The sequence below is a fragment of the Boleophthalmus pectinirostris genome, unplaced genomic scaffold (genome assembly GCF_026225935.1).
Source record: "Boleophthalmus pectinirostris isolate CB_2022bp ecotype Guang Dong unplaced genomic scaffold, ASM2622593v1 HiC_scaffold_18, whole genome shotgun sequence".
NCBI classification, from domain to species: Eukaryota; Metazoa; Chordata; class Actinopteri; order Gobiiformes; family Gobiidae; genus Boleophthalmus; species Boleophthalmus pectinirostris.
In genome coordinates, this window is record NW_026571133.1 from 11,693,453 (window position 1) to 11,709,445 (window position 15,993).

Below are 15,993 nucleotides of genomic sequence, written 5' to 3' on the forward strand. Positions count from 1 at the left end.
ACACATTCAACAGATCATATTGTAGTTTTAATACATGTTAGTAAATGCTTTTGTAAATTCTGTTCTTTAGTTCTGTTATCCACTTGTTTATTTTGTGCTTTTCTGGAAAGTCAATATTAGCCCTGAATTTGGCTAATTTAAAAGAACATTTTGTACACCAAATATGTTCATACCAGGGACAAAAAGTTGAGAATCATTGTCATAAAAACGCATGCAAGATTGATTTCTCTCCTTTACACAATTTCACATCTCTGAGCCATTGACAATCCTAATATTTGACATGTGGCGCTCCAACACTGTCTGTTTACCCTGGGTCTGTATCAGCAGCCATATTAAATGAACTCACTGAAACACCATGGCTTATTTCCACTATCTCCTACTGTAGATACATTCTCAAACAGACTGTTCTCATGCATAATTCCTGTGAAAAACTTCATACAAACATGCCAGGCTTTTGAGTTGGTTTATTCCCAAAGTTTGCCATTTTTAGACAACATTTCTTCAGGCAAAATGAAGAGGATAGGAAAATAATACTTAAAAGTAATAAAAAAAAAAGAAAAAAAAAAGGCAGCAGTCACCGTAAAGATATGTGGTGCAACTTTGCAAACAAAACAGAAAAGAACAGTCTAGATCAGATTACAGGGTCAGTATAGCAGTAAATTGGTTTCCCTGCAGCTTGATTGTCAGTGATAATACACTGTAGTAACATAGGGTGTCATTGACGTGTTTTGTTAACATGCAGAACCACCCCGTCGTTAGATTTTCAATGATAAATGGCTTTTAAAATGCGATACGAAAATATCCCTCAATTTAAGAAACAGTTCGACATTGTGGTTTGTCGGTGTGGTTAGCAGAAGGGCAGAGGCATCCGTGAATCATGTCCAAAAGCCATTTAAACAGTACCATAGAATAGTTTTCCTTCCACTGGACTTATCAACAACTACATATGTCTTGCAGTCTTTTAATTGATACTTTGCAGTGACATCACGCTGGGGGCGTACATCAGTTACAATGATGCAGACATTAGCAAATACAGACAAAAATGTGTTAAGATTGTCTGAAAACTCAGCCGCAACACAGGTGTACCGGTAGGTGGTTTAGTCTTAACATTATGTGTGAGACTTGTTTAAGCTCACAAATCATTTCCCCGGTTTCTCACCCCTTTCTGGTCAGATTGTGTTAAAATAAAGCTTAAATTAAATCTAACTTGAGTAACAGAGCTTCTACCAGAGCACTGCCCATAGTTAGCTTCAAATCTCCCAAAAATTTTCATCAGGTGCAAAGTATCAACAAATTCACATGTAACTTTTCTGTTCTCTCTTTCTCACCTGCTTGTATCCATGTCTGATTACGTTATTGGGTTGCCTAGAATGTTCCAGAGTATGGCATTAAACTTTATGGTAGGTGATGTCAACAGCGCAAATTACAGGTGAGACCTGTGGACAGGCGACTCCACTAATACAAAGAATGTATATTTTTCCAAGGTATTGAGAGCAATAAAACGTTTATTGCCATACTGTGGATCATTTCAGGAAACGCAATAACGTCCCAGTACAGACAAACAGGTAGCAACGTCCAAAAAAAGTTACACATTGCACATTTAACTTATATAAACCTTGGCGCAAATATATAAAACTATAAACAAAGATCAGTAAGGCACTTAAAGGCAAATTAAAACAACCTCACCCACCCATCTTTATATTATACCATAACTAAGAACATGGATAACTCAAAGGAAAAACAAGTAATGGTTACAACAGATTGACTTTAAATATTTCCCAAGTATGTTAACAGTATACAACACTATACAAGTACACATCAGTAAATTGTAATTGTAATTAAGGAAAAGTTATTTCAGATCAATTCAAAGAATACTGTGAAAATATTGAATATAAATAATTTTCAATAGAAATATTTAATACATTTTAATAGGAATATCAGGAGAAGAAAATTTGTATTTGATCAATATTCAATACTGATATTTTTTCCGCTGCCAAATTGTCTGTGTGCCGTTTCTGAACAGACTAATTAGTCAAAATGGAAATAGAAGAGAGTTATACGGCTGTAAGTTTATACAAACATGTAACTAATTATTTTATATCTCAGCTGCATCTTGTCATTACTTTTAGAAAAGTGAAAAGTTAATGTGTGATTTTATTTCAATTTAAGATAAAGTTTTGGGCCTTGCTACATTTTAAAAACTAAATATCAGTTACTGGCCACAGCAGCAAACTAAAAATCTGATATCGTTTCAAATAATCCATAGCGGCTCATCTCAAAGAGTTCATTCACAGTTGCACATCGACTACATCCAAGTTGGATATAAACAGAGACTAATTTTAGGACTAACCTTGGACTTAACCAGGACCAAACCAGATCTACGATCTGACCAACTGACTAAACTGGGCAAGACAAGAACAAGTGTGAACGTACCCTAAGAGATGCTCTACCATATGGGTTAATAAACTGACTATCAACATAAATGTACTTAATATAATAATCTGAGCGTTTAATCCATAATTTTAAAAAAATCTACTGAAATATAATAACTTTTCAATAATAATTCAATCATTTACTGACGTGCACCTGTATGTAACATGCTCTTGTAACATGTATTGTACATAGGCACAGTATACGGCAAAATCAAGTACAAATATGCATACCTTAAAACCAACTTTTACATTCTCCCTTTTGTGAAACACATTTTTAAATATTACTGCAATTTTTTCCCAAACGTTTTGTTCAGAGTCTCTTTATTGTCTATGAATGCACCAGCTTGATGCCCAGGCCAGTGTCCAGTGCAGCGGGCGGGAACCAGGCGAGCTTACACCTCCGAAAACATCTCAGACACACTCCACACAGCCAGAACAGATTCAGCCCGCAGCACCAGTTGGACAAGTGCACCATGGGATATGTAGCCTTCGGAAAGTGGGTCTTCCAGTGCTTGGCGACATCACTTCCTGTTGGCAGGTGCAGCGTGTAGTCGCTCCAGCGCTTGGACACACCGTAAATGGCGGAAACGGAGCGAGCCTTGTCTGACCACTGGCAGTTGGAATCGGGGTTGCAGTTGAACTCTACCCACTCAGCGGTGAAGTCTCCGAGGCATGGGATCTCGCCAAGCTCCGGGTCCACTCTGGTGTGGGTTAGCTCTGCCCCCTGCACGGCCACATACACGCCGTCCACTCTCCGGATGTCCCTGACCCACGGGAGGGAGTTTTCAGTGTCCAAAACGATGATTAGCCGTGCACAGTGGCCAGCGTTTTTCTCCTTCCATAACTCCAATAACTGGGCCAGGTGGAGACTCTCATTACCTGCAAAAGAGGATTAAATATATTATTCAGGACACCCCGGGGCACAAATGAAGACTTTGGAAGGCCGTTTGTGAAGGTTGGGCAATATGAAGAATTAATATGTTTGGATTTTTCTAAACGCAAGTTAAAAAGAAAAGGTTTCCCAGGTAGTCATCTGGACACTGTTTTTGAAATAAAGACGTTTGGGCTCCTGTCCAGAAGCCATTTTCATTTGTGATTTGATTCAGTCTTTGATGTCCAGATGATGTCCAAAAAGAAACATTTTCTACATTGGTCTTCTCCTTGACAAATGAAAGTTTACACAGGCTTGTTTCTGAATGTAAGTAGTATATTGTATTTTACATGTTTTTACTGCATTCATTGTGTGTGTTTTATTTGTGATAAAAATGTATAATAAAACTAGTACTGACATTATCATTTGAGCAGAAAACAATAATGACCTTATCCAGGATGACAAGATGGAAGCAATGGTTTCAAAAGTAACAGGGACAATGTTTTTGGATCAAGACCTTTTGACCGTCTGAAAGTCATGGACATTATTTTGTGATAAAAATCATATTGTATTGTATAAAACAAAGAGTGTTTTTATTATCACGGTAAGATCCAAATTGTATTTTGAGTATCAAGCCTTTTCCTTAGTACCAAAATCACAATAGTACTGCAACGTACAACCCTGAGTATGACCGCAAGTACACATCAACATTAGGACTGGGTATCATTCAGAAGTATGACACTTTCAATTCGATACGATTCAATACGATATATTTCAAATCAATTTGATATGGTTCATTAAAAAATAAAGACTAAATCATGGCTTTGATACTAAAAGTGTTTGTTAAACCACTTCTTGTGCAAAGTGAATATAAAACACACCCATTTTAATCATAAAAACTGTGAAAATGTCAAATGTGTTGCATAAATGAGATTCCTTCCACTAAACAAAAATGTAGCTATGTAACAAAATAATTTAGTAAAATATACCAAAAAATACTCTTGGTGATATATCGATACAGCAGTTCACGATATCAATACTGTATCATCACATTAAATTATATGATATATCGATATTTAAATTTTTTGCAGACCCCTAATCAACATTATTTTTACTTGAGAATTATGTTGTATTGTATTAAATAAAGCATTTTTGATATAATTGTGGTATCAAAATCTGCATTTAGTATCAAGCCCTTTAATTTGTAAAAACAAACAAACACAAAAAAAGTTAATAATTTTAGACAATACTAAACATAAATACCATCACCAGTATGTGCCTGTACCACACTTGAGAAGCCCTGCTCTGTGCTGTGGTGGAGTCTTGTTCAAGGGCGTCTGAGGCGGGACACAAAGCTGGTGATGGACAGTGGCTTTACAGGGATCAAACCCGTCACCTCGGGCTGTCTGTCTGTCTCTCTGCTGTCATGTCAAACCCACAAACAGCACCCAGTGGCTTCCAGATGGTACAGCCAAGAACAGGAGCAGAGGTGGGCGCTCTCAGCGTCATCTCCAGATAGAAAACACTGGTCACTTAAACCTGGGGAACGCTCCTTTTAATGAGTTTAGTGTTTTACCCCAAGTGCATGCTCTCAACATCTAATAAAAATTATTTGTATTTCTCGTCAACCTGGAAGTGAACACCTTAAACAGTGCTCTGATTGAAACTGTGGTGGACTGCAACCAATGCACCATTTGAATTTTTTCTGCCTAATGTTATTTCTAAATGGCATTTTCCATTATTATTTAATATTGTTCTTAATTTCTTTCAATCACTAAGCTTTGTAGGGGTGTGCAAAAATATCGGAATATCGATATATCGTATCATTTAATGTGATGATACAGTATCGATATCGTGGGCAACTGTATCGATATATCACCAAGAGTATTTTTAGGTGTGTTTTACTAAATTATTTTGTTACAGAGCTACAGTTTTGTTGCTTGTGGAGTAAAAGGAAGTTCATTTATTCAACACATTTGATATTTTTACTGTTTTGATGATTCAAATGTTTGTGTTTCATTTGAACTTTGCACAAGAAGCGGTTTAACAAAGACTTTTAGTGTCACAGCCATGATTTAGCCTTTATTTTTTATTGAACCGTATCGAATCGATTTGAAATATATCATATTGAATCGAAAGTGCACTGTATCGAGATATGTATCGTATCGTAGCCTGTGTATCGAGGTATGTATCGTATCGGCAACTTCTTAATGATACCCAGCCCTAAAGCTTTGAGGAACTAATTTTGTCAGGTCATGTGTTTTATCGCATAATGAAAGAAAATAAAGAGTTTTCAACCTTGTAAAGCTGTTCTAAAGGCATCTACATGAACGAAATCAAACACTGGATATTAATAATGTGCTAATGGGGTTTGTGAGAGATAGGATTTAAATACCCGCTTCCTCCTGCTGTGTGAAGACCAGATACCCCAGCTTTAAATAGGAGGTGATACTGATACTGTAAACTAATAATACATTTGATGGACATGTCAAGGTTTCCCCAGATGTAAAGAAAATTGTGGCCCCAGTAGTCCACTTTCCACCATCAATAGTCCTTAAATACGTTCTAAGCTATAAAAAGAAGTCAGAAAAGTACTAAATGTGTTCTAAAACTACAGTGTGGCGAGAAGAGACAACTTAATTATACAGAGGTACAACTCTTTAATTGAAGGTCCCTATAAGGAGTATAGAGTGTCACTATAGTATCACCATAGTCTAAGTAAAAATGTGGGAAGTACAATGGAAATGGTAGAATATATTCCTAATTCATGTGCAGATGCAAAGTTTTTTCATGAAGCTAAACCTCTAACTGTCCAATAATAACATCGACTCTTGAGATTAAAACGTAAACAACAACATCTACATTGCTTTTAAAACGTTACTAGTTCATGCAAGTTTTCATAGAAGACTGTTCATGGTCATCAGCTTCCTGTAGTACGTGACGTGACATTTTTAAACTTTTTGGAACTTTTCACAGTCCAAAAGATATAATATTTCGGTTTGAACTGCTAAATTTAAGTTGCTATGGTAACAGTCATAACTTTTCATTATTCTGTAACCTGCTGATATCTCCCAAATTAATGTGGAGAGCGGGTCAAAACGTATCAGTTTTTGTTTCAGACGGATAGGTCAAGTAATTACAAAGTTCAACTTGTCTATTAGAAAAACCTTGAACATTTTCAAAAAAGTGTCGTCATTATTCATTCACAAAGATGTCAGTTAAGACTTAGAGCCAATAATGATAATGTCTATTACTATATTTCTAGATTTTATTTTACTTACTGTACCTTTATATAATTATGCTTTCCTTGACACCAGTCTCTTGCTATTTTTGCTACTTATTTTGAAATTAATATTACCATTACAATTAATATTACATCATTTCCCTTATGGATCAGTAAAGTTTGTCTAGGTGTATGTCTATGTCTTGTGGATTTTCAGTCAGGATTAAAATTTTTTAAAACTATCAAATTGCCCATAGAGTTTTATTAGCCCATGCCCTCCATCTGAAACCATGTCATCCTATTCTAAAAAGTTGTGAAGGCGCCCAACTGTGAGAGTCCACTGGAAGTTTTTAACACTGTAGTTGCGATACTTTTTAGCTTGAAAATGAAAATGGAACAGTAAGTATAAGGGACTGGAGACGTTTTTGCCTAGACTTTCTTTAATGAGCCCCGAGACCACCTTCAGTACCAGTAAGATAATAAGACAGCTCTCACAAACAAACAACTCAAAAATAAAATGTCTCTCTAAATGTGGACTTCAAAAACAAACGGATCCCAATTTGGACTCTTGCCAAAAACAGAGCGAAAATCGTCAAACTGGGAACAATTATCCCCCAGGAAACATCGCCGCGCCGCCTTGGGTTTGGTGACATGGGGAAGCATTATCTTTTCAAGGGGGATTTTTATTCTTGTTTGCAGCGGGTGTGGAGATAATGTGTCAGTGTAATCTGGCAACAGAAGAGCCGGGGCTGACACAGTGTTAACCTGCTGCGGATCTCATCTCTCTTCGGGGGATGACGCTAAACTCTGCAAAACGTCTCCAAGTTTCCCAGAATCCCTTTTCTCTGCAGGCGAACTTCAGACAGATTCATCAAACTATTTCTCTTATGTGATCTTTGCAAATCAGTTTCTAATTGACTGAGGGGCTGGAGGAGAAGAAATGGATGTGGGCACTGTCTGATTGTAATGCAAATGGCTCTGGGAGGAGAAATACCTGGAATGTCTTATCTCCAAAATCTAAATTTGTAATGCGTGGCATTGTGGTGATAAAAAGCTATTCTTAATAAATTATACTTTTGCTTTTTCATAATAAGCTGGAAAAGACAATCTCAAACCAAAAGTGGAATGCTAATGGGAATTTTCATATTTCTAGATTTCAGTTAAAAAGCTGCATTATGTAACTTTTCTGGTGGAGGGTTTGCCACTTTCTTGTTGCTATAGAGATGTTGTTACTTTTAGGCATGCACTGATCCAGCTTTTTCAGTTCCGATACTGATTTTGATAATAGGGATGGGCATTTGATTAAATTTTCTTCATCGATCAAATTAATGATTGATTATAGATTAAACACTAACGTTTTTATCTTAAAACTATTATCATTATTATTACTATTACTAATTTGCATAAATAAACTAAATTTTACAACATATAAACCATAACCACTATAGAGCCACATCAGCCCTTTGACATTATAGGTTGTATAGAGGATTTTCCAAGGAACGAGAAATCCAGCGACTGTTTGTCCTTTTTCAAATGTTGCGAATGCGTGAAACCACCCCCCCTCCCCTACAGCTCCCTACGTAGAAACGCCTCCTCCCGCCTCCTCTTTACGCCAGAAACAGGTTTGTTTACAGCCGGTGCGCTGCACATGACTTGTAAACAACTAACTACAGTGTTGGTTAGGCAAGGTGGAGAAGTGAGGAGCGGGGGGAGCGGGTGTGCGGACATTTCGTTCGCGGACGAGAAGTGAGGAGCAGGGAGAAGAGCGGAGCAGGGAGAGAGGAGAGGAGAGAGGAGAGGGGAGCGGTGCACGGAGATTCCGTGCCCGGAGAAGCGAGGAGCAGGGGGAAGAGCGGAACGGGCAGCGGGGACAGGAGCAGGAAAGGGGTGCAGAGAAGGGTGCGCGGAGATTCCGTGCGAATGAACTAGCTACAACACGCAGCAGCAAGCGGACTCTTTCTTTGCACTGAAAATTTCAGACATAGGATATCGCTTTCGTGTCCTGAAAAACGTTTGACTAGCTCTTGGAAATAAAGTACGTTTTCATAATAAGCAGAAGTGACCTGTCCAGGAGTAATTTGTGGACCAGTGCGTCAGTCTTTAGACCCTGCGTCTGCTTCAGTCGCGCCATCGCTGGAATGAATCTATAAGAATCACCTCAGTTTGGCTTCGCTGCTTTTCCCCTTGTCTTCTTCTTTCAGCGACCTCAAAAACGGACTTTCTTTTGCGGCTAACTGCTCCTGGATTCTTGTCTGCCATTGCAACAAACTTTGTGCTAACTGCGAGGAAGATATAGGTCAAAAAAAGCCGCTAAGAACTGTTGCGTTGGTGGAGTAAACAGCGTCTGTGCGGCTTGCGTCTGTGGACTGCGTGACAGGCGTACGTAAACCACGTACCGGCGACGCGCAGGCAAGTCAGTTACGCTAGAAACGTAGGGAGATTGATTGACAGCCTGTCAGCTAACAGATAACGAGGCAGTGTCGTTATCTATTGGCAAATGTTTAGCTGGCCCCACCACGTGCAGAGTTGATGAATTTTTATTCTCTTTTTTTTGGTCATAATAATTACAAGGCTACTGCACCTCTATAATGCTATCATTGACAACTTGAAACAAAAAAAAATCCTCCATACAACCTTTATGTGTTTAATGCAGCTTTGCGCACATTTGTTTACGTTTTACAGAAACAAAACTTAAAATCACATGGCTAATTTGCATAAACTGTAAACGCTGAAAAAACAGCTCTTTCCTTGTGTTCTGATGGACTAAAGGACACGACTCAGTGGAATATGAATGTTCTCTCTGTGACAGAGGGATGTTGATGATGATGATGTTGAGTCTGTTCTGTGTGTGTGTTGTGTTGGAGATGGTTCATGTTTTCAGAGATCAGTTGTGTGCAGGTTTAGCGCAGCAGCTCTTTATTTAACAGTCATTTCAATCACTTTATTTATGTTGGTCACTTTATTCATTTTGGCTACTGTTGTGATAAAAAGACTTTGTGTTTGTCTTTTGGATGCATGCGCACTCAACTTTATTTTGCAGTAACCGTGGCGCAGTACACATGCACCATGACGAAACTCATGGTGCACGGATAGTCAAAAAACCTGATCATACCCTGGACACTGATGTGCATGTAAACACACTCATTGAGTTGTACACTGATCTCCAAGGAGGTACCAGAGCCGAGATGTGGGACTGTGAGGCCGTAACTCTAGTGTTTGTCCTGTCAGACGCAGCTTCGTCTGGCACACAGCAACCTGCATTCGGTTTGTTGATTAAAAATAAATGTGATCGACGAAATTCTTAGAGATGAATTATTGATTAGTCGACTAATCATGCCCATCCCTATTTGATACTATAACTTTTAGCATCTGCCGATATTCAATATCAACAGACACTAGTGCAAAAGCTGAAACTAAAATAAAAGAAGGTATAAATACTTCAAATGTGTAATGTAGCTTATATTTATGCCTCATGTAGCTACCAAACAGCTTTATAATATAGTATAATTCAAAGTTCAAACATTATGAGACTTTCTAGACCAACTATGACCAGTAAACATCTTATTAAATTAAACATCTTAGTAAATGTCTTATTAAATTAATTCGTCTGTTCAACCAAGATGTTCAAAGCCGATATCCGATCCAGCAAATTGTTCAGTATGGGCGGCAATATTTGATACCAGCTGCTTTGCGTAAAATGTTACACACAGTGTGGCATTAAAATGATCTAGCTCCATGGAGACAAGTAGGTGAAGCCAAAAGGTCAATTTATAGGTCAGACCACTTATAGTACCAATGAATATATTTCAAGGTATTCTAGCAAAAAAAAAAATCATCTGTAATTAAATAAATGCTAAATGGATTTGTTTAATGCCTAACTGTAAAACATTCCAGATAAATAAATGACAAGTAGGTGACAGCCCCTCCATCAGAAAAGTTACATAGTGTGACTTTAATATTATAATCAAAACTAACAATGCTCAATAAAAAGTTAGATAAAAGAAATCTAAATTTAAAAACATGTTGATACAGTTTTGTGGCTGTTTTCATTTAATTGTCCTTCAGCTGTGGACATACAAAATGCAGAAAGACATTAACCAAGGCTGAGTCTTCTGACCTGGTCCAATCCACTCTGCATAATTAATTGGATCATGTAAATTAAACACTTTAATTGCACCTGCATGTCAGTAAACAATGCATGTCATAATTGGTTTAAATTATGCATGTTTCATTTGGTGGGGGAAATTATATTGTTGACAAATTGCTCTGCACCTCTGTGCAAGACACTAAAAGAGACCGTAGATACAAATTACTACAATTAAGTTAAATAATAGCCACTTCAGATGTTGCCTTAAGAAATTGTGTTTTAATATATACTAGTATTTTGTATCCATTATTAATGTTGGTCAGAACCTTTAAAAGAGCAGCACACTGCTTCTTCTTACCAAGTAATTATGAACTACAAACTGTAAAATTATAGAGTTTAATTTTAAGTAGACCCCCCCCCCACCCCAAAAAAAATAAATAAAAAATCTTTAAAAATAAAATGTGACATTGACAAAAGATTATGAATATATTTTGTGTGCAAGTAATGGAATAAGGACATTTTTATTTCTTTTTTTTTTGGAGCTTTTTGTAGACTTTTTGCTTCAGTACATGATGTACTCTCTATTCTAATTTTCCATATCTTGAAACCCACATTTTCAATTATAGTTGATTTAAATGTCTTTCTTCTTTATAGTGAAATAAATACAGTCAATAGCCTTAAAATAAATATATATACAAAATAAATATACCTCAAAAGTTGGTTTATCTCACCTATTATAGAAATCTTAAGTCTATAAATGTCTATTAAACATGACTGAATATTTGGGCAGTAGTCAAAAAGTCTTGGTTGACTTAAGACATGTCCTGCAGATCAATTAGTTGACGAAAATAAGAGGCAGCAAAAGCTCTCAAAACGAATCAATATTTTTGTGTATCTGACCCCTACTGTACCCATGAGACAACTATTTATGCTGGAAAAAAGTACTGGGAATGTATGTACAATCCCTCACTCATCCAGGTAGAATCCATGGCAAAGGAGAAATTCAATTTGTCAACTGGACAAAAGTTTTTCACTGAACTCACCAACTCAAGAACTCAAGAACTCACTGTATTACAACATAGCCCAGCAATATATAGTGTATTTTCCGGGCTTTTGGGCGCGCTTTTAAGCCTCCAACCCCATCAAAATACGACTGTGCACCCCGCAATCCAGAGAGCCCTATACACAAATCCACTCTGGTGTCCCAGCACGACTTCAGTAAACTACAAAGCCACAACACCTGCGGGGCACGCAAAGACACACGGAGCAGACAGTGACCGTGCAGCGAAAAACACCCACAGCCACACTCATCACTCCACGTGGATGAGGAATGGAACGGAGGAACGAACCAAAAAAGCGAGTGCAATGTGCCACTTCTAGCCACAACTGAACAACTGCGACGAGTCACTGCGAACACGCCAACAATCCAGCGGTCCTACGTGTCACAACTGAACAAAGCCGAGAGTCACCGTGAATGCGCCAAACAAAGTCCCACTGACCCATCCAATTGTTGTGTTTTGTTTAAAGTTCGGTGTGGTTTATTTGGAAAAAAGTTTGAAAAGCGACCATTCTATGACAGTGCGCCTTACAATCCAGACGCCTAATAGTGTGGAAAATACGGTACTATAAAGCATTTGTGTGGAGTCCTCACCAGCCAGAGCCCAGGACCCAGTGGCTTTGTGCGTGTGCCCGCTGTAGAAGACCAGGTAGGTGTCATGACGCGGTCCGTCTGCCGTCCGAAGCTCCAAGAAGCTGCGCAGTTTGTTGAGTGTGGCCTCCAGAGTGAGACCGCTGGTGGAGTAGTCGCAGCCAAAGGTCTGGACCATGTGGTGGGAGAAGAGACGCTGGACACTGTTGAGCATCCCTGTGGCCCGGACGTTCAGCTGCTGCACCTGGTCTGGAGGTAGCAGGGCGGGCTGGCCATCCACGCTGAAGAGACAGAGAAGAGAAAAGAAAGAGTCATGAAATAATAACTACTGATCATGGATGGGTAATATCGACAAAAACATCTTAATATTCTTTTTGGTATTATGTTTTAATATTATTGATGTATTGGATTTATATAACACCTTTTTAAGATGCCCAAAGAGCTTTACAGAGAATTATTAATTCACTCCACAGAAAGTTAGTATTGTAGCCACAGCTGCCCTGGGGTAGACTGACAGAAGCGAGGCTGCCAGTCAATGCTGATGGCCACTTTGACCACGACCAACACTCAGACACTCAAATCAGAAAGAGTCTCACATGTCTCTCATTTCTATCATGCTACATAGGTCTACAAGAACAGTTGACAGTCAAGATCAGTTAAATACAATCAATCAATGAACCTGCCCAGGGATTACAGGTGGAAATGAGCACTCATGCTACAACCTGATGTACAGTGCTGTCCCTGTCTCAAATAAATGAATAAATAAAAATCTCCTTGTTACCTATACACCAGCACCTGCACCAATCCTGAATCCGTGCTAGTGCAGCCTCTGCAGTTTAGCGAGTGAGTTCTGGAAGTTCTGAGCTTTCACATGAGACATGGCCTTTCCACATACTCAGAAAAACATGTATGTATCCTCCTCTGTATGCACGTTTAGACACGATAGCAACCCAGATTCACTGTGCAGGCTACATATAGGTTGAATGATTCATCAGCTGGTTTCACTTCGTAGAAACCGTCTGACCTAACAGCATTAGAATTTGTACTTTTTTAATTTAACCAGTCACTGCTATTTGGTCATGATGGATGTAATCCGCCTATAATGAGGCTAACTGGTATATTAAGCTTTTCCCAAATCCCGTAGGAAAAAGGGCAATAATGTATTTCCCCTTGATAAAATTCAAACATTCTCTTTGTTCCATCTTTAAATCCTCGATCTCGGGAATCGTTGCCATCACAGAATGTACGACTCTTTGCTGATGCCCGAACTCACTCTTCCGGTGTTTTTGTGAACCATCTAGTGTATTCTGATTCCTGACACACTCGCTGGAGAGAAATGAAATTGAGCCTGGCTAACATACAAGTCCTTTAAACAAATCTTGGTTGAGATTTTAGTATTGCACAAAATGTGATAATGTCATAACATTAAACACAAAAAAGCGGAAATATCACTTTATATCCTCTTTTTGGAGATAATACAACACACATAAAAAATAAACTGATTTCTTTTTATATGGGTGAACACACCATGAGAGAGAGAGAGAGAGAGAGAGTGCCAAAAAGAAATCAGAACAACATTCTTGTGTGTAACTGCATTTTTTAAGGTGACTTGTGTTGAGTGGTGAAGGAGAGAAGAGACACACGCAAAAGGGAGATAAATGAGTGAAGAGTTGATAGTTTGACACAGAGGGGCGGAGTAACTGTCTGCAGCACGGAGGAGAACCCAAACATGACAGGAGGGGGTGAGGAAGAGGGAAAGAGGGGAGGAGGTGAGAGAGGAGGGGAGAAAGAGAAGGAGGGAGAAGGTAGAGAAGACAGGAGGGGTGAGAGACAGAAAGGAAGGGAGAGAGAGAGGAGTTGTGAGAGAGAGAAGTGGGAGGAAGGGAGAGAGGATGGAGAGAGAACGAGAGACTGGAGGGGTAGTGTGGGAGAGAGAGGGATGAAAAAGAGGAGGGGGTGAGAGAGGAGGCAGTGAGAGTGAGAGAGAGGACCAAAGGGAAAGGAGGTAGAGAAGAGGAGGGGTGCAGATGAGAGAGACAGAGAGAGAGAGATAGGAGGATGAGTGGGAAAGGAGGGTTGAGGGAGAGGAAAGGGTGCTACTATTCTGTCTGAACCTGTACGGCCCTTTTACCTTGTACTATTATTAAACTTTTTTTTTTTTCAAAAGAGAGAAAAGAGGTGAGTGAGAGGAGAGGTAACGGAGAGGGGAATGACACACACCTCTCAGTGTTGAGCTCAAAAGAAAATTTATTGACTGAGAAAGACTTTAGAAAGATGAAAGATTAAAAAAAAAAAAAAGTGGTGGTCTTTAACTGTTCAAATAAAACACATCAAAACCGGGTCTACACTGGGACTGAACCAGGACTAGACCAAGACTTATCCAAGGTTAGAACAGATCCAAATCAAGTCTATATCAGAACTAAACCATGGCAAAACCAGGGTAATCACAGCCCAAGATAGTCTTTAGCACAATGTCTATTCTTGTCCCTTATCTTTTCACAGTTATCTCAGTGTTACTTGTAAATTTCACAGTTATGTTTTACGCTACTGCTCTGTCTGCACTTGAATTACCCTTTTACCTTGTGCTATTATTGTTGTTAAAAATAAAATGATTTGTTTTAAAGAGATGAGGGAGAGAAGGAGGGAGGGAAGGAGGAGGGGAAGAGCACGCACCTCCGAGGGCAAAGCTCAAAAGAAACCTGCAGAAAGACAAAAGTCATCTTAACACGTTTGTCGCAGTTACACACACATCACATCAAAACTGGGACTATACTGGAACTAAATTTGGAGCTAAACTTTATACTAGACCAAGACTAAACCAGGACCAAAACAAATTTACATCAAAACTAAACAAGGACAAGTCCAAACACAGACTATCGACAGCCAAGTCAAGGGCAAATCTTATACAACTGCACACTATACACTGGTGTCATGAATTGCCAGAAATTTAACCTCTGCTTAAGTTGTATGTGGGCAGTAGGAAGGAGGGTGGGGGTCACAGTTGTATGTACCATGTTTTATTTCAAACCCCTTGCCATGAAAACACAATCTGGGAAATAAGTGTAGTAAGAAAAAATGTATACGCACTTTTTCTTCCAATGCACGTTTTCTGGGAGAAGCATTTATTACTTTAACAAATTGCTTACTTTTCTTCCATATCTTTTTTCCGTCATCTTTGTGTTACATTTCACAGTCTGCATTTGTATTTGCTTTTCACCCGACCTGCTGCTGTTTTATTAAGAATTTGTTCAGTTACCTGGGTGAATAAATTGGCAGTCCAGCTACCATGGAGACACAAGGCACACAATGGCAAACACTGTTAAAAAAGATTTAAGATCTTCTGTCTTAAAAACTCAAGAAAAAAAACAATCAACAAAACTATATAAAATTCAACTGACACCCATACGTATTAAATTGATCCTTTGCAGAGACATTACACTGGGGGTGTTCTACATTTATCTCTATGTTGACATAATGCACAGATTAGCAGAAAAATTGGTCATATTGGTCCTGTTTAGGTGTTTGATTTTCAACAAAAAGAGTGACTCAAAAAAAGTGAAAAACTGTTGGCTAATGCTAGGGTGTGACTGTAATTTTATGTGTGAGACTTGTTTAAGTGCACAAATCATCTCATCTGTTGTAGTTTCAACCAAATCAGCTCTTATTGGTCAGAATGAGTTAAAATAAAGCTCAGATTTAGGTTCCGTTTACACTTGAAACGAATTATTGTAT

At 38.6% G+C, this 15,993-nt stretch overlaps 1 protein-coding gene across 1 annotated transcript in view; it reads right to left on the reverse strand.

Annotated features, from left to right (window-relative positions):
- Nucleotides 1–446: 446 nt before the first annotated feature.
- The window catches only part of tmem168a (transmembrane protein 168a), a 29,752-nt gene continuing 14,205 nt past the window's right edge, over nt 447–15,993 (reverse strand). The window contains exons 5-6 of the mRNA XM_020920032.2: nt 12,265–12,542; nt 447–3,311 (exon numbers count right to left, since the gene is read on the reverse strand). Of these exons, the coding sequence (XP_020775691.2) occupies nt 2,761–3,311; nt 12,265–12,542 (829 nt within the window). The 3' untranslated portion in view covers nt 447–2,760. The remainder of the gene's footprint in view (nt 3,312–12,264; nt 12,543–15,993) is intronic.